We start from the raw sequence: 25,482 nt of genomic DNA on the forward strand, positions 1-25,482 counted from the left end.
CCGTCATACTCAGCTGACCCTCTAGCTCCAGAGTCTCCTAATTTAGGAGAAGAGCCAGGCAAATTGAAGTTGGAAGAGGGAAGGAAGTCAGGTGTGTTCAGTTCCATGTTATTCTGGACTCCCTCTTCCACTTGACAAACTTAGTCTCTTTAGGTGGGTAATTTGTGCATGAATTCCTAGTCGAATAATGACTTGTAGGTTTTCTCCCTCCTGTAGTCTAGAAGCCAGGCTTACTACAGCAGGCAAAGTTTGTGATCTAATTCTCTCAATGCTCCCTTGCTCAGAATGAGGGCCAGCTTTGGATTGTGGGTAGGAATTTTGAGATATTTGAGGATTGTAGTTTGAGCTGTTCCAAATGGTCTCACTGTCTGCTCTTAGAGTGAGGGGCATGAACCTACACTTCCAAGGAGGTCTTGGAGCAAATCAGCAGAACTGACACTTCCAAGGAGATCTTATCAAGATATTATAAATATCTGGAAAACCCAAAATATTGGGTTGGCCAAAAAATTCGTTCGGGTTTTTCCTAACAGCTTAAGAAAAACCCGAACGAACTTTCTGGCCGACCCAATTCTTTGAGGACCTTAAGGGGTCCTGGGATCCCAGGTGAGGAACTACTATTTTATATCAGTAGCCGATAACTTGAATGGCATCACCAAGCACCCAAAAGATCCTTTCAGAATTTAAGAATCAGCCTCACTCTTCTAATGTCTGATATTTAGGGACCATTTGATATAGCACTGTGTTTCTAATTATCATTGTGGTTGTTTTTTAAACATTAAATTTCCCAACTAATGGTGAGTTTTGTAAATTAGAATTAATATTTAAGCTAACCACAGATATCCTTCGTTCTTCCAAAATGTTGTGTCTTATAGAGGTGTGTTTAAAGGATGAGGGAGGCTTACTTTGTCAGCTTACAAAAATGAAAGAGGACTTCGCACTTAGCACACTAAAGGTAAGTTTGAAAAAATTTTTCAAATCGTAGTGAAACCATTACCAGAAAGCCCACTGTTAGGCCCTGGACAGGTCAACTTTCAGGACTGTGCTTACTCACGTAGTTTTTCTTGCCTAAGCATGGGTTGGGGCCAGGGATGGCGTCTACTCCCCATGAGAAAAGTAGATGCCGAGAGGTGTCAGACTTTGATCTTTTTTTTTTTTTTTTTTTTTTTTTTTTTTTTTTTTTTTTTGTTTTTTTTTTAGACTTTGATCTTTTTAACTCGACTAAGTTGCCGTGGGAAATAAGATTTATTATCTGATGGGATTGGAGCATTCCATGCCCTGTTTGGTGTTTCCTAATAATAATAGTGATAACAGGAACCACAGCAGTACCACTTATTCAGTGCTTATGATGTGACAGGCACTTTGCATGATTATTTAATTCTCACAACTCTGTGATGTACATATTAATCATTTTTGAACTGTATTGTGCTGAACCATGAATAAACTGAGGCTTAGACAGTAAGAAATTCACTAATGCCATACAACTAATAAAATACAGATCACGTTCTTAACCATTCTACTAAATTACCCTAGTCCTTATATAGTATTTACTGCTCTATACAAACAAGGTTTTAGAGGCCTGTTCCTTGAAAGATTGGTTGGTCCCTTTCTTTTTTGCTATGTTGCTATTTAGTATTGCTATTGCTATTTAGTATTGATTGTCAACTGTAAAATCTCATTATCTTTACATTACCAGTTAGGTGACCGTAGTTTAATTTGAAATACAGTTGATCCTCATTATTCACAGATTCAGTATTTGCTCACTTGCTTATCTGCTAAAATTTAATTGTAACTCCCAAATCAATACTCTTTGCTCTTTGGTGGTCATTTGGGGACAGGCACAGAGCATAGCAAACTTTGAGTTGCCTGATATGCACATTCCCAGCTGAGCTGAACAAGGCAATGCTGACTTTTTCTTTCCACTTTCATACTATAATCAAGTGTCCTTTTCATTTATTGCCAAGCTTTTTGCATTTTTGTGGGGTCTTTTGTTGATCTTTTCACTATTTGAAATGGCCCCTAATGCATAGTGCTGAAGAGCTGTCTAGTGATCCTAAGTGCAAGGAGTCTGTGATGTGCCTTTTGGAGAAAATATGTGTGTTAGACAACTTCAATCAGGCATGAGTTGTAGAGTTATTGGCCGTGAGTTCAAGGGTAATGAATCTACACTGTATATTCAATAACGTGTCTTTAAACATAAACACACATTAAACAAGGTTATGTACTGATCAGCTGACAAAAATGGTGTGACCAGAGGCTCGTAGGAACCTATCCCTGTATTTCCCTAGTAGCAATGCTTCAGTATTAGCTGATTCAGTGTTTGCAGCAACCTTCTAGAACACAGCTACTATAAATAAGCAAGTATGGGCATCAGCTGTGCATGCAATAAAGGGTCACTGTCCTATACACTTACTCTTTTTTTTTTTAACATCTTTATTGGAGTATAATTGCTTTACAATGGTGTGTTAGTTTCTGCTTTTTTTTTTTTTTTTTTTTGCGGTACGCGGGCCTCTCACTGTTGTGGCCTCTCCGGTTGTGGAGCACAGGCTCCGGACACGCAGACTCAGCGGCCATGGCTCACGGGCCCAGCCGCTCCACGGCATGTGGGATCTTCCCGGACCGGGGCACGAACCCGTGTCCCCTGCATTGGCAGGCGGACTCTCAACCACTGCGCCACCAGGGAGGCCCTTAGTTTCTGCTTTATAACAAAGTGAATCAGTTATACATATACATACGTTCCCATATCTCTTCCCTCTTGCGTCTCCCGCCCTATCCCACCCCTCTAGGTGATCACAAACCACCCAGCTGATCTCCCTGTGCTATGCGGCTACTTCCCACTAGCTATCTACCTTACGTTTGGTAGTGTATATATGTCCATGCCACTCTCTCACTTTGTCACAGCTTACCCTTCCCCTTCCCTATATCCTCAAGTCCGTGCTCTAGTAGGTCTGCTACACACTTACTCCTGCCATTACTTCCCTTTTCATTCCCTGTTGTCTTTTTCCTGTTCACTGAGCTCTCTTCTCTGATGATTTTTTTCAGATTTCCCTTTTGGTCTTCCATTCATTGTTACTTTTCAGTACATGAAAAATATTTGATGAGTAAGAATGAGACATGATTTGTATTATTTCTGAACTTGGGTGATTGTGTGTTGTTCTTTCTTTAGTCAATTTTACTGACAGAAGCTGAAGACAGGCTCAACTTCCTTGTGTCAGAGATGGAGCATCCAGGCCATAAGAACCTCTCTCAGTGTTCGGCTGGCGAGCTAGAGATTGTGGTGGAGGTCAGGCTGCAGCTGGCTGCAGTTGCCCTGCAGAGACACCGGGCAGCATACAGGCGAGTCTCTGCATCACAGTTTCTTCCTCACTCTAATTTGTTAAAATATACCTAAATTTTATGTAAGTTTTATAAATTCCTAGATTAATAGAGCAGACTTGCTTTTTATTATTCAGGAGAGTTTTCACACATTACTACATTTAAAACTATAATTCTCAACAAATTAATTGGTTTATTAAAGCACATAGCTAGGATGTTTTATGTGAAACATAAAGTCACAGAGTTCTCCTTTTTAATTAATAATTTATTTTTAAAAGGCAGAACCTAAATTCCTTATAGCTTTTTTACAAATAACACCTATGGAGTGTTTTCTCCCTAGGCAACCAATAAAAATATTAAAAACAAGCTCTATTTTGAAAAGTAACATCTCCTGAACTATGCTGTGCACAACCACTTAATAAACTATTGTAGATGGCTCATTTTTAAAATGTGATGCAGTTGCTAATGTCACATCTTTCTTTTCATTTGTTCATTGGTTCATTCATATATAGTGACCAGTATCTGCTAACTGCCTTACTGTTGGGCTCTGATCTAGGCACCAAGGAGACAAAGATGAATAGAACATAGTTTCTGTATTCATAAGCTCATAGACACATAAACACTTGCATAGTTAAAAATACTTCTCAGTGATTTTTTAATATTGAATAATACAGAAATATACTTTCAAGAACTTCCCATATCATTTATGATAAATACCTCTGTCATGAGAACACTTTCAATAGTGATTCTTTGAATAATGAGCAAATTTCTTATCTTACCATTCATTAATTCATTCAACAAGTAATTTGGGGGCACCTATGATATTCTAGGCATGGTCCTAAGTTCTGTATCCTAACGCTGATATATACAGTATACACAAAATATTTGACAATATTGACAAAAATCTTACCCTCATGGAGTTTATATTCTAATAGATAATAAACAGGCTGACAATAAACTGTAAACCTAACAAGTAAATTATATAGTGTGGACAAAAATAAGTGTTATGGAGAATAACAGGGGTAGAGGCAGGGGGAGGAGGAGGGGTTATCCTGTTAAAGCTGTGCAGTTGTAATAAGGAGAATGACTCCGTTTGGATGTTCGTCAACTGACTGCTTTCAAGCTCCGCCACTCCCCCGTCCCCTCTGCCCCACACCTGGGCAAGCAGAGAAGAAAGCCTAGTTGCCCCCTCCTTTGGTGCTGGTGGGATGTTTAAATTACACCGACCTGGCCCACACGTGGGAGCCCTTACCCCAGCGCCACTCATTAACTACTATAAAGCCCAGCCAGTCTCCTTTCTCTTTTCTCTCAAGACATTTTCAGCCTGTTTGGGTGGCTGCCCTGCTCTTCCTGGATAGTTTCACTATGGGAATAATCAACCTTTTCACACTCTCTTGATGTGTATAGCATCAATCTTAATATCTGAACCAAATTTTGGGTGGTCAGGGTAGGCTTTATTGATGAGGTGACATCTGAACAAATAAACGTGGGCCCATGCAAACACCTGTAGATGGAGTGTTGCAGGCTATGGGAACATGCCTGATACATGTTTGAGGGACAGCACAGGGTCTCTTGTGGCTAGAATGGAGCGAGCGAGAGTTTTAAGAGAGATGTTCAAAGAGGCCATCCTTGATGGGGGAGGCAGATTATATAGGACCTTCTGGCCAGGGTGAAGACTTCTGCTTTTACTCTGAGGGAAGTAAGGAGTCATTGTATTGTTTCAAGCAGAGGAATGACATCATGTGATTTTCACTTCAAAGGGATAACCCTGGTTGTTAGGTTGAGAATTGACTGTAAGAGGGAAAGGGTTTGAAAGCAGGGAGATCAGCTGGGGAAGCTGCTATAATAAGAAGAAAGATGTTAGTGGCTCTGATCAGGGCCGTAGCACTAGAGGTAGTGATAAGTCGGATTCTGGGTATATTTTGAAAGTAGAGCCATTAGAATTTGCTGATGGATTGGCTGTAGAGTGGTGAGAAAAAGAGAGGAGTTACAAAAGAAGTTGTCCCTAACCACAGTGGGGAAGATTGTGGCAGTGCAACTTATTTAGGGGAAAGATCTGAAGTTAGATTTTGGATGCGTTTAGACTATGTCCCTTTGAGGTGCAATTGAAAATGTCAAATATTCTTGGAGTCTTTAGAATATAGATAGTATTTCAAGCCTTTATAATGAATGAGATTCCTTAGGGAATGTGAGTAGATGAAAGAAAGAGAAGGACCAAGGACTGAGGGTTGTGTTTGGTTGGAGACTGGGGAGAAAATGAGGAACCAGCAGAGGAGACTGAGAAGAAATGACCAGTAAATATAAGAAAACCAAGAGATTATGAAATCCTGAAAGCCAAGTGAAGAAAGTGTATCAGGGAGAATGGAGTGATCAACTCTGCCAAAAGCTCCAGATAGATTGAGATGAGAATAGAGAATTGACCATTGGATGATTTAGCAACATGGAGGTCACTGGTGACCTCGACAGAAGTAATTTTAGAAGGCAGTGGGGGAAAGAGCATACTTAGCGTGGTTTTATGAGAAAATGGGAGGAGAGAAATTGGAACCTGCAAGTAAAGATGATTCTTTTGAGGAGTTTTACAGTAAAGGGGAGTAGGGGAATAGGATGTCAGCAGCTGCTAGAAGTAGGGTCAAGACAAATTTTCTTGAGATGGGAGCAGCGATGATGTATTATATGCTGATGAAAGTGACCCAGTAGAGAGGGCAAATGTGATGCTCTGATGTAATTGGTACACGGTAGGGTAGGATCCCAGTCCAGTCTTCTTTGTTTCTCTAATACAGAATGAAACCGTCCCCTAGCTTGGGATTCCACAGTGGTCTCTGGGGACCAGCAAGGAAACTGCTGCCTGCCCTGGATGGAAAAAGAGTAACCCAAGAGGAATCAGTTTCTTCAGATCAATGCTATTGGCAGTTGCAGGGTCCAAACTGGCACTGACAGTGAAATGCAGAAACCCTGAGAAATTAACCTTGAAACTGATCCTGACATCACAGAGCTGGAGCAGAGGCAAAACCAAAACTGTCTCATAGAGATTACCGAGGAAATGCAGGACTCTCCTGGAAAATACCTGCCGGTAAAGGTAGCACAGAGTCAAATATCATAAACCAAATGAAGAAAGAGCCACAAAAGAGAGTTAGCAGGCACAACAAATGGCAGCTTCACAGCCCGAGAAATAAACTGTTCAAAGATGTGAAGGATGGAAGAGAATGAGACAAGATAAAGAAGGAACAGATGAATTTAGAAAAAAAAAACTAAATAGAAATTTTAGAAATGAAAAATATAATAACTGAATGAAAAGAAGAAATGATCAAATTAGATGGAAACAAATTTTTTTTTCTCTCCTTAACTTTCTCATACTAAAATTCTGTGTTTTAAGTTCTATGCATTAGATTCAGAATTTGGAACGGGAGTTAATTTTTTAGATGGCCATTCTCTTTAAACAGGAGAAGCCCTCTTGTAGCCTTTGCAAAGGGGAAATCAATTCAGCAGAAATCCCCCTTTGCTTTTGCTTAGATTGGAAACAGACAATTGTCTCATCAGTGGGAGCCTTGACTGAAGGCTGTTCTATGATTAACCACATCTAAATTTGATTTTAGGCTAGAGACAGTATAGATTTTGGGGAATTTAAAATTTCTGTGGTTTCTAAGCAGCGATGAAAGCCCATAAAGTCTGTTTGGAGCAGTGATTCTCCAAGTATGGTCTTCAGACCTATGAGCGTTCCTGAAACTCAGGGAGGTCTGTAAGGTCAGAACTATTTTTATAGTAGCTTATAACATAGTAAACTATGTTTATAATAGTTTATAAAACTAAGAGGTTGCTTGCCTTTTTCACTGTGTTGTTATTTGCACTGATGCTGAAAAAGCAACAGTGGTAAAACTTCCGGTAGCTCACCATGAATCAAAGCAGTGACAGCAAACCGAACTAGTAGTCATTCTGTTCTTCACTGCTGCACGCTTGCAATTAAAAAAAAAAAAGCCAGATTTACTTAAGAATGCCTTTGATGAAGCAGTAGAATCTGTTACATTTGTAAATACCTATTCTTGAATGTAGTTTTAATATTCTGTGGGAATATATTAAGTGGGAAATATACCTCAAGCACTTCTGCTGCATATCACAGTCTGATGGTTGTCTTGAGGAACAGCACACATGTGGATGAACTGAGAGCTGAACAAGCTGTTTTCTTCATGGAACAACATTTTTATTTGAAAAAACAACTGACAAACCATGATTATGCAGACTTGGCTATTTGACAGGCATTCTGCTGAAAATGAGCAAAACGAACATGCCACTTCTAGGAAAACAACAAATAGTTTTTGTTGTCAATGATAAAATCTAAACTTTCATAGAAAAATTGGATTTTTGGAAACTTTGTATTTGCCATCATGAGCTTGACAGTTTTCTAATGCTTAAATTTTTTTGATGAGACTGGTGGTGATATTAACGAGCATCGTTTTTTAAAAACTGTAATGAAATGCTTCAACATTAAGGGAATCTGTTTAACTCAGGGAGCTAATGTTTTCCAAATGGCCAGTGCATGATATTCCAAAATCCTGGTTAACAAGATAGACCGATAGATTTTCATGTGACAGAGTAGGAACAGTTCATCAGTGTATGGTAGTAGATTCCACATAGCAACAAACTGTTAAGAAACTATCATTTGTCACATGTTGGTATAGTATCAAGGAAGAATATTCACAATTATTTGAAGAGGCTCTTAAAATACTCCTCCCACGTTCAATAACTATCTGTTTGAGACCTAGCCTTCTTCATACGCTTCAACCAAAACATTATGTCACAACAGACTGAATATAGAAGCAGATATGAAAGTCTTCTATTAAGCAGATTTTCTCTTTTTAAGCCAGATGTTATAAAGAGATTTGCAAAAATGCGAAAACAATGGAATCCTTTTCACTATTTTTTGTTTTTGAAAATATAGTTATTTTCCATAAAAATACATTATTTATATTAAATATAATGGGTTGGGCCTCCCTGGTGGCGCAGTGGTTGAGAGTCCGCCTGCCGATGCAGGGGATACGGGTTCGTGCCCCGGTCTGGGAGGATCCCATATGCCGCGGAGCGGCTGGGCCCGTGAGCCATGGCCGCTGAGCCTGCGCGTCCGGAGCCTGTGCTCCGCAACGGGAGAGGCCACAACAGTGAGAGGCCCGCGTACGGAAAAAAAAAAAAAAAAAAAAAATAATGGGTTTATAATTTTTATTTTTAAATGAATTAATAAATGTTAAGTTAAACATTTCTCAGTTTAATTTCCAATATGGTAAATATTGATAGAGCTCTTTGAGGTTTCTTAATAATTTTTAACGATGTAAATGGGTGCTGAGAGTAAAAAACTTGAGACCCACTCGTTTAGAGTATTGTCACATTTGTACCTATCTTTAAGAATACAATGGTAAAAAAAAAAAGAATACAATGGTAGTTGATTGATGGCTAAAATAGGCTTAGTATAATAATACACTGTTTTCCCCACTGAAGTTTGAAGACAGAAGGAACTTTTACTATACTGTTTCTTATAGAAATAAATGATTTGAATATATAATATATAAATGTATGTTTAGAAAATATTTATATATCTAACTATATATTCTATATATAATTATATGTATTGAATATATATGTGTGTGTATATATATATATATATATATATATATATATATATATATATGACTGTATGACTATATGATTTCCTGTGGAGGCACATAGAACTCCTTTCTCCAAACTGTGTCCCAGAGAGCAATAGCAGCCCTAGAAAATATATCTTGTCACTTAGCTTCACTCTTTCCCTAGCTCTCTACATGTCTTATACCCTTTTAGTGTGGAGGATATGAGTGATTTTTTTTTTTTTTAGGGAGAAAGAAGGAAATGAGAAACTACACATTACAAAATGGCACAGAAAGGAGTGTTGTAGTAGAACTTTAATTTGAAGACCAGATAGATGTATGCAAATAATGTGCAAGTATACCAGAATTGCCCCGATTTTAAATCCATGGGCTTGGCCCTTAGGAAAAAACCTGCAGAAACTTTGATGTTGCTGGCTTTTTGCCGCAGAGCTGTCACTTGGGGAAGCCTACTGTCAGGATGAATGGGTTTTAGTAGGTGAACTTTACCCTCCATGAGCTTCTGTCTGGGTGCTGCTGAGAGTGTTGGACAGTCCCTTTCCCAGATGCTGGTTAGCTTGACATTTCATGATACTTCTAATAAAATTATGTGTGAAGGAAATTGAAAGGCACATTCCCTAGGGTGACAGGTAGAGTAAGCCGCATAGATTTTATGAGAACAAACTGACCATTTTTGTCATGAATGTTAATAAGAAATAAATGGGATCAGAGTTATTCAAACTGTATTTCTACTTCTTTCAGGGCTGCCTCTCTATTTCAGAATCCTGTCTTTTTTTTTTTTTTTGAAGTGTTCCTTCCGATTCTCCTTTCTATTTAATTTATTGTCTAAATGGAATAACATTTGAGCCTTTTTATTTTGTGTCAGAATGAAACATCCTCCTGCTGGGATTTTGACTGTTTGTAGTGGGTAATCCTCCTACACTTCCTGTCTTCCTAGTGCAGAGGAGGAAGTAGAAGTTTTCCATTGTGCAACTAAGCAGTACCAGCTGAATTAGGACATACAGTATGTTTATATTTTATTCATTAAGTTTTGGGGTTAGCAAGATTCCAAACCTCATACCTCATTTCCCTTGAAATCAGAATTTGGGCTTCAGGTCAGAAGAGTGGAATGGGCATCGTTTTCTCCTTTCAGGGCCCTCTAGTTGTCATCCTGTGCTAACCTCTGAAGCTACTCAGTAAACAAGGTGCCTTAGAAACATGTATGTATCCTTCAGGGAGGAAAGGTGTGGGGGAAAAGAGATTCCGTACCTGGACACACACCCCATCATCATTGTGTTTTTTGTTGCTGTTTTCTTGCTTCCTTGTTTAGTTTTATTAAAAAAAAAACTAGTAAGTTTAGATAATCACAAACCATACTTTAGAAAATATTCTACAAGTATCTAAACCATTTTAAGGACTCATTAAAATCTTCGGAGATTGAAATTCAATAATGGCTGTAAGGTTTTGATGCTGGTTAACAACTTAGAAAAAAATCGATTTAGTCCCTGCATATTCTCTGTCCAACTTTATATACTAATATGGTAACGGCTGCTATGCATTGAGAGCCGTCTATTTGCCAAGCACTCCTCTCTGTTAAGAATACCCTGCTCCCGGGCCTCCCTGGTGGCGCGGTGGTTGAGAGTCCGCCTGCCGATGCAGGGGATGTGGGTTCGTGCCCCGGTCTGGGAGGATCCCATGTGCCGCGGAGCGGCTGGGCCCGTGAGCCATGGCCGCTGAGCCTGTGCGTCCGGAGCCTGTGCTCCGCAACGGGAGAGGCCACAACAGTGAGAGGCCCGCGTACAGCAAAAAAAAAAAAAAAAAAAAAATACCCTGCTCTCAATAGAATGTCATCTCTGTGAGGCCAGGGACTGTATCCATAGCCCCTAGATTTGTTCCTGGCCAATAGCAGGTGCTCAATACATTTTTTTTTTTTTTTTTTGCTGTACGCGGGCCTCTCACTGCTGTGGCCTCTCCCGTTGCGGAGCACAGGCTCCGGACACACAGGCTCCGCGGCCATGGCTCGCGGGCCCAGCCGCTCCGCGGCATGTGGGATCCTCCGGGATCGGGGCACGAACCCGTGTCCCCTGCATCGGCAGGCGGACTCTCAACCACTGCGCCACCAGGGAAGCCCTCAATACATATTTTTGAGCAAATGAAAGACTAAATACCTTATTTAATATCCTTATAATCATCCCGTTTCATGAAGTCTGCTAAGTAGAATGCAAGGCAAAAGGCATTAAACTGGACAAAGAGGGCCTTTTATGTTGTAAAAGGTGCAGTCGACAGTAACCATATGGTAATACAAATGTGGCAATGAGTAACACTGCCAGTATAAACAAAGCCAAAGCTTGTCAGAACTGTGAAAAGAAAGAGGCCACATTGTAGCTTAATGATTAAGCATGCTGCAGGTTCAGGGGCCAGTGGCCTGGGCTCGGATCCTACCTCCTCTTGCTAGCTGAGTCACCTTAGGCAAGTCACATAACATTTGTGGGCCTCAGTTAACTTATCTATAAAATAGGGATGATAATAGTACATACCTTGTAGGTTTGTGGTACGGATTAAGTGAATTAATTCACAATAAGCATTTAACACAGCACCTGAGAGGTGGTGAGTACAGTAAATACCAGTTATCGTTTTTTTCAAAAAAAGTTTGAGGGGAAAAAAGAGAGAGAAAATATCTTTCAATACAATGTGTAGATACATACAAAAAGGGCTTTTAAAATGTAATTAAGAGTTGAGCATATGTACATACTCTGGGAGCCTACACACAGAGACTAACTACCTTCTTGCAAGCATCCCTGGACCCAGATGAGGCTGGTCATCTTCTTGGCTAGAAACCTCACTAACTGACCCAAAGGAGGTGGTGTATTGACCATAATCCAGGGATGCGGGAGGCTTCTGGAACAGTACAGCGGAAGTGTCGTGATCTGATTCACATCCTGAAGAGAGATCACTGTGGTCTCTTCATAGAGACCAGGACTCCAGGGGCCAGCCAGCAAGCTCCCGTGGGTGTCTGGAGATGTTGGTGGCTTGGATGGAGGCGTTAGCAGTGGACGAGGTGCGGACGTGACGAGCTGCTGGCTAGTATCCCGATCTTGAAGTTGAAGCTGACAGAACTTGTTGATGGATTGAACATAGAGTGTGAGGCAAAGAGGAGGCGGTGATGATACTGGGCCCTCTATCTGGGATAGAGAACAGGGGAGAGGAGTAGGTTTGGTGGAGGAGGTGGAAGCAAGAGGCTCTGCTTTTAACCTATCCTAGTTTCCTGCCACAGCATAGTACCCAAGACTGGGTGGCTTAAAACAACAGAATGTTATCGTCTCACGGTTCTGGAGGCTGAAAGTCCAAAATCAAGGTGTCGGCAGGACCCTGCTCTTTTTGACAGCTCTTGGGGGAGCCCTTCCTTGCCTCTTGTAGCTTCTGATGTTTGCCAGCCATCTTTGATGTTTCTCGGCATGTAGATGCATCACTCCAGTCACAGGCTGTCTTCTCCCTGTGTGTCTTCACATCATATTCCCTCTGTGCATGTCTGTCTCTCTGTCCAAATTTCCCCCTTTTATAGGGACACCAGTTATATTGGATTACGGTCCACCCTAAATGACCTTATTTTAGCTTGTTTACCTCTGTAAAGACTCTATTTCCAAATAAGGATGCATGATGAGCACGGAGGGTTAGGACCTCAACACAGTTTAACCCATAACACCTCTTAAGTGTGATTGTTATTCACGATTCGAGTGGAGGTATCAAGTGGGGCACTAGATAAATGGATACATTGTCTGTTTGGCTTTCACCCGGTCTTTCTGTGTTATAAAGCAGCAGTGCAATAAGCATCGTCAGGTACACAGATTATTCTGTATTTTGAATTTTGTTTTGGAATAGATTTTCAAATGAAGAAGCCTGTTAACATATATTATTAAAATATTTTGAAAAAGTGTGACATCAATTATACATTTATCATTCTACAGGGAAGGAGGATGTGATGGTTTAAAGTGAAGAAAAATTTACATACCGAACAACAGGAAGTGAGGAGAATTGCTATCTCCTGGCTTCCATTTTCTGCATTAAGTACCTTGCCCCCCTGGCACTGCTAGATACTGATTGAGCAGTAATTTTTCTTAAGAGTTTCCAAGTGCACAGCATTAAGCAGAAGAACAGTTTTATAATGTCAAAAAACTGGAGAACCACATCCTGATGTATGTAAAATACATGTGTGCTCATTTTATTAATGAGATTGTCAGTAAATTTTGTTCTAGATCTTGGAAACATTCATTCATTCATTTATTCTTTCATTCACTCATTTTCATGTAAAAATATTTTTTAGCTCCTATGATGTCCAAGCCACTAGATGCTGGGTGTCAGCAGGGGATAAGATAAACTAGCTGAGACAAACACAGCAATTTTACAGGCAATTAAATAATGCTGTAAGTGTCACCTTATGGTAAAGGCCAGGGTGCTATTAGAGCACGTAGAAGGGGCACCTAACAGTTTTGGGGATGGGTGGGAGTATGGGGAGGTTTTTCTGGAGGAAGAGACTTCGGAAATAACATACAAATGCCAGGAGTGTCATACTAATAACATTTAAAACATATTCTCTATTTTAGTGCTGCGATAGTGTTTTCTACACTTAAACTTCTCCAGGATTCAAAACTTTTTAAAAAGAAGGTAGTAGAAGATGACACAGAGAATTCCACCTCTCCAGGAGGTTATGTATGTATGAATTTAATGTTTATCCTGATAACACTTTTTATGGAAGAATTATTGGCATGCTAGGAAATTGTATAACTATTTGAAGGAAACAAAGGGGTAAAGAAGAAAAAAACATTGAATTTAGAGTAAAAAGATCTGTGTTTAAGCCCTGTTGATGGTATTTATTAGCTGGTATACCTTGGGCAAATTCCTTAACATTTTTTTAAATTATGTAATCTCATTTGAGAATTGATGGGATTGGATGTAATAGTGACTGAAGTCCCACCAGACGCATCATTCTTGTATTCTAGATCTGATGTCACTAGTAAATAAAGTTGTTTCGCATGACTTGTTCATTTCACTTTTGATTTTATTTCTTCTTTAGCATTACCAGCGTGACACCTATGCTATTTCCTACCTTGTGCTATTTCCTACCTGTGCTATTTCCTACCTTGTGCTATTTCCTACCTGTGCTATTTCCTACCTTGTGCTATTTCCTACCTGTGCTATTTCCTACCTTGTGCTATTTCCTACCTTGTGCTATTTCCTACCTGTGCTATTTCCTACCTTGTGCTAATAGTACCTTGTGCTATTTCCTTCTCATAGTTAAATTCTTCTGCGTTTAAGCCCTCAAGTCTATTTGACAACTTGTGTCACACGTTCTTTGAAATTTCATTGGATTTTGATTAGACCAAGTAACTTAGTAACAAGAGTTGTTTAGGATTAAAATATAAAGATTCAGCACATAGAATCCTTGCTCATTTTAAAATAAATAAAATAAAGCTTAAGCTTTACTAATAAAATTGCTACTATCTAATGTCATTACAAAAAAAGCAAAACTAATTGACTCCTTTCTTACCACAGCAAAAGCAGTATAAAGGCTAAAAAGGATTCTGATTCTGAAAATTTACTTAGAGCAATGGGTGTTACTTGGGGGGGTATTTTGCTTCCCAGGGGACATTTGCAGTGCCTGGAGACATTTTGGTTGTTATAACTAGAGGGAGTGCTAGTGGCATCTACTGAGTAGAGGCCAGGGATGTTGCTAAACATCCTATAACACACAGGACATTTCCCTCACAACAATAATCTGGCCCAGAATGTCAGTCATGCTGAGGTCGAGAAACCCTGATTTAGATTAAGCATGACTTGGCTTTTCAATAATAACAGCAATGTAGGCAGAGATTAAGGTATGTTGATGGGTATTTCTTCTGTATTTCTAATCTAAACACTAGACCCCTCGAGTACGTGGTGTACCCGTTCTAATCACCACCCTGTGTTGGGGTCTCTGTTCACTTCTTACTCTGGTTCAGGAACAGCTCCCCCTCCCCCGTGCTCCTCACAGGTTTGTCACATTCCAGCCCCCGTCAAGTCCAGGTTACAGCTCCTTGATAGCAGGTGTTGCTGACTGGTTGGAGATGATGAGCTGTCAGAGATGTGTAGCAGGAAATTCCTAGAACAAATGGGCGTTGTTCTAGATGAAGTGTCTAAGATTGATTGCTCCCTGGAAAAGTTCCTTTGTCACCTCCCTCCCAGTAGCTCTGAACATTGGCCACTCCCTTTATAAAGTGTAATAATGAGGGTAGTAAATCATAAAATAATATATGTTTGGGATGTGAGAAGTACATAGCAGTGTAATGTAGTAGATTAAGACTGTGGGCTCTAAATTCAGAAAGATGCAAGCTTGAATCCCAGCCTCTGCCAAAATATGATGACATTTAAGCAAATAGTTAGCCTTCCTAGGCTTCGCTTCTCTCATCTGAAAAATAGAGATAATAATAACCCCTCTTGGGCTTGTCAGGAGGATTAAGTGAACTAATGTGTATAAAGCATGTATCACAGTGCCTGGCCCATAATAAGCACTCAGTAAACATTAGCCAGTATTACTGATTATTTTCAGTCTTTAAAATGATGGTCACAAAATTTTTGAAGGTATGGAAACTGCTGATAATAATATAATTTGCAATGAAAAATTCAGACTGCAAAGCTAGTTTTCAACAGTGAGTATACAGAGAGAAAGAAATGCTGCAAAGCACTTATATGAGGATCAGTGTTAATAGCGGAGCATGGGATTGTGGGTGATTTTTGTTTATTTCTTGTGTATTTTTTATGTTTTATAGAATGTTAAAGAATAATTTCTAAAATTAAAAATTTAATACTGTTTAATGATATTGATGCTTCCCTTAACTTATGTTACATTTAGCATTAGGCTAGAACTTGGACATTTTTAAATGGAAAGATAACCATCATTTTAATATTGTTTAGGCCACTGAAAGTAAAGATGGTAATGAGTTTTTAGATCCCATTTCCCTAAATTCTCGAGAATATTTCAACATTCATCTGTGGTTGAGGTGCCGCTTAGCATTGGTGACTGCGTTTGTTGCCCAGATTCGTGGCATTGGAATCGTGAAAGGTACAAATATCCTATCTCCATGTCCTTAATCAAGTTTTCATAAACTTTAATTTTATTTAGGTAACAGAGGTTTTCTTGGGATGTATTTTATTATACCATTAACATTTTATAACTTATTAGCTTGATCTGTTTCCAGAATAAAAAATTCAAGTTATTAAATGAGAATAATCATTTTCAGCAGTCCCTTGTATCACTGCAAATGGCATATATATTACTGTATGCAAAGCAAGCAAGGAGATTTCAGAATGCTAATGCACACGCCTTCCTGTCATCTAGGAAGGCAGCGTAGTTCAGGGGTCCAGAGTGCAGATTCTGGAGCCACCCCCCACTTAAGTTCAAATACTCTATCCACCACTTCCTTGCTGTGTAATCTTGGCCAAATCTCTTAATCCCTCTAGGCCTTAGTTTCCTCCTTTGGAAAATGGAAATGTGGTACCTACTTCATAGGATTATTTCCAGAATTAAATGGGTTAAATTTCTAAAGTTCTTAGATTACAGCCTGGCACATATAAATATTAGTTCTTGCAGTGATTACGCGTTATCTATATGTAAACCTATCTATTCACCCATCTCTACCCATCTCCCAAATTAAATTATTTCATGGAATATCATTATTACTTCTGCAGCATTTGAATACCCTAAAGTGCTCCTCCTAAATTACAACCCATTTATTTTCAGTGTTTCGTGCAGTCTTACTTGTTTTCCGTCTTTACACCTTCCTCTTCTTCTGTGTTATACAATATTCCTGTGATAAACACCGAGAATATCATGCACATATAATTTCTTACTTTCTCAGTGCATTTTAAGTACCTGCATTTGTTTATTTTAGAAAACGATATAACAGATTGTGTGAGCCTCATCAATGAAGTGTGTGTGGAAGCAAAAAGTGCAGGCGACAGGGAGCTACAGGCTGAATTCTTGATGCAAGCTGTAATCATTGGCCTACAAGAAAAGCACTTAAAAGCAGACATCATAAAAAACCTTCAGGTAGGAAGGAAACCTAATTCACATTGATATTTACCTGAGGATTCTGGTTAGAATAAAAGGAGAGAATTTAAATTTCCATTAGGTACTGAATGCATAACAGTCAATACGTCTGGCCCCTGTTTCAGTGAATTGTGAATGGTACTATCAAACGGAATAATTTTATTTTAATAGGATGTAATACAGTTGCTTGAAGGACGTGAGTTTATTTCTCCTCGATCTCATTTAACACTGGTGAGAAGCATGCTTTTACTGGATGACTTAACAAAAGCCGAGAAATTCAAGGAAACTCCCTCTTCGAAAACAGAAAAATTACATTTGTTGACTCAGTCTCACAACATTCTTATTGAACAGGTGAGAGTGCTTTTGTGTCCACAAGACTTAGAAACTTACTTTTCAGTCTTTACTTACAGCATACCACATTAGCTAATTACTCATTACAGTGCTTCTTTTACAGATGCTAACTTTTGGAGAAACAATTGAATTTCCTGTATCAAACACTGACTATGCAAGTCCATTACTGCCTTTGAAAAATATCTATCTTCCTCATGTCATGTTATTGGCCAAAACAAAAATGAGAATTGGTAAGAACACTTAAACATATATTACATTCAAGTCACTGATGAAAAAGTTTAAGTCATTTTCAGCGAGGCTATCATGTGAGTGCATTTATCTGGGGCAGTATTTATGAATAGCCAGGTTCCATTTATTTAACAAATAGCTTTTGATCACTTACCATGTGCCAGCTTCCCTGTGAGGTCCTGGGAAGCTATTGGAGGTGAAAACAGATGTGGTTCCTTCTCTTAGCCTGGGAGACAGAAATACACAGCTAAACAAATCATATATAGGAATGCATATTCTATCATTTATCATATTATAAATGTATAAAATATTTTAATATTTATTCAATATTTATACATTGTTATAATATTTATAACAATAAACATTTAATTTTTAATTTATTATTATAATATTTATAAAATTTAATCCAATAAATATTGTATAAAATAAGATGTGTATTTGATAATAACTAGACAGAAAAACAGCAAGGTTATAGAAAGCTTATGTCTGATGATGAATTATGTATATGTATGTAAGTATAAATTGTACTTAGTGTTGTAAATGATGTGGATAAGATCTGCTGATAAAGAACAGCAAAGGGAGTGGTGCCTGTTTAAGTAGAATAATTGGGGAAGGCCTCTCTGGGGAAGTAGTATTTAACCCTGGACTGTAAATGTTAAGCATATGCTTAGTGAAGTCATGCACAGTAGAGGCAGAGAGAGCAGTGAGTTGTAGGCTCTGAGGTCAGGACAAGCTTGACATGTTCTAGAACTGCAAGGAGACCAGTATAGACAGAGGGACAGTCTAATGGGAGAGGGTGAGCAGGGGACAGTTTATGTTTCCAAAGATTACCCTGGCTGCTGGCTGAAGAATAGAGTGGAGGATGGACCAGAGCCAGCCCAGAGGGGATCTGATTGGAGCAGGTAGACCAGTTAAGCCAGAGGCTTACAGCTCCTTGGAAACCAAGGGGGAGGAGCCAGCCAGTGTTGCTGCCCTTCTCAGGAGCTCACAGACATTGCTTCAAGCTCTCTCCAGGACACTGTCTCTCATCTTTGACCCAAAGCTGCCTACCTCTAGCTCCAAGGCTCTTGTCTATCACAGAGGACAGAAAATCTTGTAACAGCTCTCTCTGTTCTAACCTGTATTCATCATGCCTTTTTTTAAAAAAATGTATTTCTGATGCTTTGACATCAGGAGTCTTGCTGACCAGGGAGGGACTTCCCCTCCCAGGGTTAGCCAGTTCCTAGAGGTTAGCACACCACACTCCTGTGAGGATGTCTTTCATATGCAAACTCGCCATTCCAGAGCTTACACCCTGAACTTTTATTGAGCTCTTTTATTGTTCTTTGCTGGGCTCTTACCCTCAGGGCCACTATTTTTCTGCCCCAATCACCCCAGGGACAGGTATGGACTACTGGCAGAGCCCACTGAAATTCTACAAACTAGCCAATCCTAAACCGTAGTCTGCTTACCCTACCCACCCACTCCTTCCCACAAAAAACACAATAAAGGCTCTTGCCCACATTTTCTCCTTTCTCCTTCTACCTCCTGACTGACCCTGGTGCTTCCCTGTGTGGCCCTGTGTGGCGTGGTGTGCCCTCCCTCCTCTTGAGAACTGTGAGCAAAAATACTGTCTTTTCAATGGCAGTCATCTCCTGACCTGTTGACCTTGTCATACCTGAATAATAACAAAACCCACATTTTGAAACATTACCCCTCACTTCCTGGGACCCATTTGCCTCCTGTACCATCAGCTGCTCAGCTCAGGAGAGGCAGGTGATTGGACTAGAGTGGGGAAGGGAGGGCAACAGAAGTGTGCTCAAACCATCGGCTGCCCACAATTGTCTCCCTTATTCCCCTTCTGCTCCTCCCCCTCATGACTAATATTGATCATTATTATTATATGATTTTCATCATCATCATCATCATCATCACCATCATCAGATATGAACTTTATTACCATAGGTAAAGCAGTTCACCCCTATATTGTTGAGTTTCCTCATTTATGAAATTAGGCTGGCATAGCTGACCTCTGGAATTCCTTCCAGCTCGCTGATCCCATGAGAGTTATTTTTCTGTATCTTTGGTCCACAATTTGTTATATTACCAGTATATTTGATTTCTACAAGAACTTAAAGTACAGATTGTGTTAAATTGTACAGATTGTGTTAAACGTATTCTCTGCTTTCCTGCCTTACTAATCTTGAAGATGTGTCACCACTCAGTGGCAATACTGCTGCTGTTTTTTAGACTCACTTGAAACAGAACAGCTTGCTTTCTGTTATATTAAATACCAACTTAAAGAACAAAAACCGAAAGCAACTTTTCTGTCAAAACAACGTCAGTTTCACAACTTCTTTTTCACAGAGTTGATGTTTATTGCAAAAAGGAGCACTTCAATATTATGAAGCATAAAATCATCTGATTTGATGCTTTCTCGACAGTTTTCCTTTATAGTGATAGTATAGATTGCATTGCAAGAATAGAGCCACTTAAAAAAATTCCTTTTCTTTGTGAAAGCCTCTTACAGAAAAAGACATTTCGAGATTATTTTTAAAAAACAAAAAATAAGCATCATGGTTACTTAAGATTATTTTTTTCCATTAATGACTGAACCTAGAGCTTCCTTATTAGCTGAAAAAGTAGATTACTGATTGTATAATAGGAGCGAAGAAAGGTTCAAGAATAGTGCTGGGGAGTGGGAATATAACAGGGAGTCATCATCTTTGCCTTCGAAGGGCCTATTATCTAGTTAGGGAGAGAGAGAGAAAAGTCAATAATTTCTGTAACAATTCTTTTTCTAATTTTAACAAAAATCTAGAAGATGATTCAAGTACTATTATTATATGTTAGTACTATATTATATAGCACTATCTTGCATATAGTCCATATATGGTACATATTGTACATGTATATAAGTGCCTCAATGACATGAAAAGACTTGGTATTTTTGTCTTGTATTAATAAACAGCTGTAGTATAATTTGAAACAGTAAGCAAGACATACAAGAATGGGAGAAGGGCTTCCCTGGTGGCGCAGTGGTTAAGAATCCGCCTGCCAATGCAGGGGACACGGGTTCGAGCCCTGGTCTAGGAAGATCCCACATGCTGCGGAACAACTAAGCTGGTGCGCCACAGCTACTGAGCCTGCGCTCTAGAGCCCGCGAGCCACAAGTGCTGAGGCCTGCACGCCTAGAGCCCGTGCTCCGCAACAAGAGAAGCCACCGCGATGAGAAGCCCGTGCACCACGACAAAGGGTAGCCCCCGCTCACTGCAACTAGAGAAAGCCTGCACACAGCAACGAAGACCCAATGCAGCCAAAATTTAAATAAATAAATAATTAAATTAATTAATTAAAAAAATGAAACATGACCCCAGAAAAGAGAATTAAAAAAAAAAAAGAATGGGAGATGTATTGAGATGTGAGACTGTATGGGACAAATCGTATTAGCATATCCTTCTGGCCTAAGATCTAATTGCAGTTGGTAATTGTTGGGGTTTAAGAGCATGGACTCTGGAGAAAGAATTCTGGTCCAGTTCCCTTGAGGAAATCATTTAACTTCTCTGTGTGTCAGTTTCCTTTCTCCTAAAATGTAAATAAGAAAGGTGCCAGTCTCCCTGGGGTGAATTGAGTGGACTGTGTAACATGTTTAGGAGGGCAGCTAGTTTGTCCTAAGAGCTTTGTAGGTGTCAGCTCTTCTCACTGTTCCATGCCTGGCCTCCTTACTCTCCTCGGAAGTCCGGGGAAGCAAGCCTTCAATTTCTTCATCTCCATTTTCTCAGTAAAGTGCTACCATCCTGCCTTGTCCAGAGGAAGGGCTCTGTAACTTCTCCCTGGATAAAGGGCCGGCGATGGGGGAGAGAAAGATACTTTTTCTACCGTCTTCCCACTCATATAGCACATTCCTGAGCTAAATATTTACAAAACGTCCTAGGTTTCCTGAAAACTCTTTACAGGGCATGGCATCTTGGATTTAAAATTTTCAGAACTTGAAGGGACCTCAGATATTTTCTAGTTCCGCTGCCTCAAGGCTCAGAGGCATGTAGGGACTTGTTCAAAGCCTCAGATGACATGGTAGCACCAATGACTGGCTTGTACCCAGCATTTCAGCTACAACTCAGCAGCTGTATCCTGCAATCCTACACTGCCTTTCTGTTCATACTGCTCTACTGTGCCTGTTAAACTATTCTATTAATGCAGTTTCCCCCCTAGTTGCCTTTTACTCTTTATCTCAACGTTTCTCTTCTTTAAACTTTCCAAAAGATAAAGTGATCATCAGCTGCCGGCCTTGACAGCTGTATTATCTGGGTAGGCATCCCTGACCTTTCCCAGGTCTGGCCACGGCTCCTGTAACCTGCTACCACAGTGTCCAGTGCTTTCACTGCCACACTATCAACCACACTGTGTTTTGATTGCCTGTCTGGCTGTTCTCATTCCCTGTTGGACACTAAGCTCCACGGTCTCTCTCTTAAGGGGTTACTGCAGTGTCATGGTATAGGGTATGGGCCCTGGAGCTGGACTGCCTAGGTTCAGATCACAGCCCTGCTATTTACTAGTCACGTGACTTTGGGCAAGTTACTTAAACTTCACTGTGCCACTGCTTTTTCCTCTGTAACATGAGCATAATAATGGTATCTACTCAGAATTGGGAGGATTGCATGAGATAATGCTTAAGTACTTGGGATGGTACCTGGTAGGTAGGAAGTACTTAATGAAACTTAGCTCTTATTTTTCAATTTTCTCATTTTTTATCCGGTGCCTAAGCACTCAGAAAATATTTTTCAAATAAATGTCTGTCTGTCTGTCTTCGAGGTGATCAGAAATTAAATCTAATGCCTCTTCAACAATGCAACAATCCTTCATTATGTTAAGTAGTGATGGGACCGCATAAGAAGTATAACATGTGGCCTTTGTCCATAATGGGTTTGCCAGCTAGTTGGGATGACAAAACATGCAATGCGAGCAACTGCTATAGAGCTGAATAGAAATTACCGCCTATTAATTTATGCAAATTTTATTGGTAACAACATAAAACTACATAAAACTTCCAGTTGTTTCCCTACTAACAACCTCATCTTAGGAACATAAAAGTTGTTATGTAGAGCATTATGAAATTTTAGAACTGAAAGAGGCTTGAGAGATTATCCTTCATTTTATTTTTATTTAACTTTAAAAAATTTTTATTGGAGTATAGTTGATTTACAATGTTGTGTTAGTTTCAGGTATACTATCCTTCATTTTAAAAATGAGAAAATGTTGAAATTTATCAAAGACAAAGTTTCAAAGGTCTATTGTTTATAGTTCATTGATATATTTGGGTATTGTGTTTCTTTTTTTCTTTCTTTTTTTTTTGCGGTACGCGGGCCTCTCACTGTTGTGGCCTCTCCCGTTGCGGAGCACAGGCTCCAGACGCGCAGGCTCAGCGGCCATGGCTCACGGGCCCAGCCGCTCCGCGGCATGTGGGATCTTCCCGGACCGGGGCACGAACCCGTGTCCCCTGCATCGGCAGGCAGACTCTCAACCACTGCGCCACCAGGGAAGCCCTATTGTGTTTCTTTAAAGCATTTCTTCAATGCTAAAAACTAAAGACCCCCAGGGTTCTTCTTCTTCTTTTTTTTTTTTTTTGACCATGCCTCAGGGCTTGTGGGATCTCAGTTCCCCGACGGGGATTGGACCCTGGCCATTGCAGTGAAAGCCCAGAATCCTAACCACTAGGTCGCCAGGGAACTCCCTCCCAGAGTTCTTCAATTGTACCTACTGTGAGAGAAGTCTGGTAACTGGGAGGTTTGTTATGAATACTGTATATCTATTGTTCCCTTTTCACACAACTGCCTTTCTTTTAGGACATACAGTGGCCAAGCAAGTATATTATACCAGTAAAAAGAAGGATCCCTCAAAGTGGTTACCTTCCCTTCATCTTTTTGAAATAGCTTTGAAGCTTGCTAAGACATCAGGAACAGAAGAACAAGAAGTGGAAGCTGAAATCTTTTTTCAGAAAGGTAAGATGTATTTAGGGTCAGAACTATGATAAAGTTTGAGGATTATTTTTTTCCCATGAACAAAAGGCTTCTTAAAAATCTGGTCACTGATTATACAAAATACTGATTTTACAAAGGGCTTGGTGATGACAAACACCTTGGTATCTCTGCCAAACTCAGTTTTGGATAAAGAGAACACTGTATTTTAAGTTTATATCTAGAAAGGAAAAAAGTACTCCATTTTCATTTCTTTTATAATTACAATTGACCTTCCTTACACAAAGTTTCATGTTTGACTCAAAACTCTCAGCATCAGCCATTTAGCTATGAATAATGTTTCTTAAAGAATGCTTGGAAGATATTTTTTTATTTCATTACTTAGCTAAGCATTTTAGCTAATTTCTATAAAAGATACGTACCCATTTAAATTAAATAGCTATAGCAATCTATATTTATAACTTATATACAACACACATTTGCATAATACATTCATATAATTTTATTGTGGCCATTTTAGCCATGAGAAAAATGATGATGACAATTGGTATCACTTATTGAGCATCTACTAGATACTAAGCACAGTAGTTGGTGTTTTACATCTCATATTGCCAATTCTTACAACAGCACTACAAGGTAGGCATGACCAATCCCAGTTGGCAGATGAGGTGCAGTCTGGGTAAATAATTATCTGTAAGTCCAGACGTGAACTTAACACCAGGTGGCTCTGTGCCCTGTGCACATGCCGCATGGAAACTGTGAATCCTTTTTATAGTGATTGTAAGATTTGCCTTTCCTGCCCTTCTTGCTACAGAAGTACCATTCCAGCACCTGCATTTGAAGGCTGTGGCTCACCATGAGGGGTGGGAGCTGTGTGCAAATGAGAGCGTTTGCATCATCCGTGCTGGTTCTCAAGCGTTTGCTGACTTTCTAGGGTTTGTTTTTAGCAAAGATGTTTTCTACGATACCTGCAATAATAGAGGAAAGAAGAAAATGGATTTAGATAAAGGGAATGTGGAGCACAAAGTAAGGAAATGGAGAGGAAAGTAAGATGATAAGAACAGTTGTGTCTGGAGAGTGAAAGGAGGCAGGGGGAGCCTTCCTGGGGAAGGAAGCAACAGCTCTTTCCCCATTGGCTTACCTTCTAGCAAGAAACAGGAGATAGACGGACAAAAAGGACAGCATGTTCAGTTTTCCAAATTTCCTGCATAAAATATTTGTTCTGAAGTTCTAAATGATAGAAAAAGGAAAAACCATCTTTGTATATCCTTTTCTTCTTTCAGGCAAAATAGAATGTCAAATATTGATGGAAGAGAAATCTCCAACTTTGCAACTTGAGAGTCTGTTTGAAGCTATACAGCTAAGCTTGAGACATGATCAAAACTCAGGGTAAAAAAAAAAAAAGACCTTTCCATTATCATGACAATGTGTGTTTGGGTTTGAGACCTGTGTTCTGGTAGTACATTGACTATTTAAGGCTGGAGCGTTGAAGGTTGGACGCTGGGGCACCCTTTCCCACGGCAGGGCTAGTTCACTGGGGTCCGTTGTGTAACAGGTTCACTGACTTCCTTTTCAAGCTTGATGCTCTTGGCTCCGCTCCAAGGCCTCATTTACAGTGATGGTTGATGATGGTGGTCAGTGTGGTGACGTACTGGACTGTGACTCGCTTCTAGTCTGTACTCAGGTTGATCTCCTGTCAGTCCCAGGTTACAGGAGCCTCCACTAGATGTGAAAGTGTATCTAGAAGGGATTTATGTGAATATTCACTCTGGTTCAGCAGTACCAAGGCTGGCCAACTCAATTCTGTATAAAAGTCACCTTAAGATGGAGAATAAGCCAGCATTATTACAACTGCACTGACTTAAATGGTCCCACCTGACAGGTTTGATAGTGAATACGCAGACCTAACCCATACCGAATCACGGCTTTCAGCATAACTCTGTGTCTC

The 25,482-nt window shown here is 39.8% G+C and overlaps 1 protein-coding gene across 1 annotated transcript in view; it reads left to right on the plus strand.

Moving 5' to 3' along the window:
• The window catches only part of CFAP54 (cilia and flagella associated protein 54), a gene marked incomplete at its 5' end in the record, with an annotated part of 318,667 nt that overhangs the window by 201,253 nt on the left and 91,932 nt on the right, over nucleotides 1-25,482 (plus strand). Inside the window, 9 exons of the mRNA XM_082636308.1 lie at nucleotides 873-952; nucleotides 3,164-3,333; nucleotides 13,520-13,625; nucleotides 15,867-16,014; nucleotides 16,844-17,001; nucleotides 17,173-17,352; nucleotides 17,456-17,582; nucleotides 23,403-23,558; nucleotides 24,818-24,923. Coding sequence (XP_082492434.1) covers nucleotides 873-952; nucleotides 3,164-3,333; nucleotides 13,520-13,625; nucleotides 15,867-16,014; nucleotides 16,844-17,001; nucleotides 17,173-17,352; nucleotides 17,456-17,582; nucleotides 23,403-23,558; nucleotides 24,818-24,923 — 1,231 coding nt within the window. The remainder of the gene's footprint in view (nucleotides 1-872; nucleotides 953-3,163; nucleotides 3,334-13,519; nucleotides 13,626-15,866; nucleotides 16,015-16,843; nucleotides 17,002-17,172; nucleotides 17,353-17,455; nucleotides 17,583-23,402; nucleotides 23,559-24,817; nucleotides 24,924-25,482) is intronic.

Source organism: Mesoplodon mirus, assembly GCF_964341445.2.
Source record: "Mesoplodon mirus genome assembly, chromosome: 11".
In the NCBI taxonomy this organism is placed as follows: Eukaryota; Metazoa; Chordata; class Mammalia; order Artiodactyla; family Ziphiidae; genus Mesoplodon; species Mesoplodon mirus.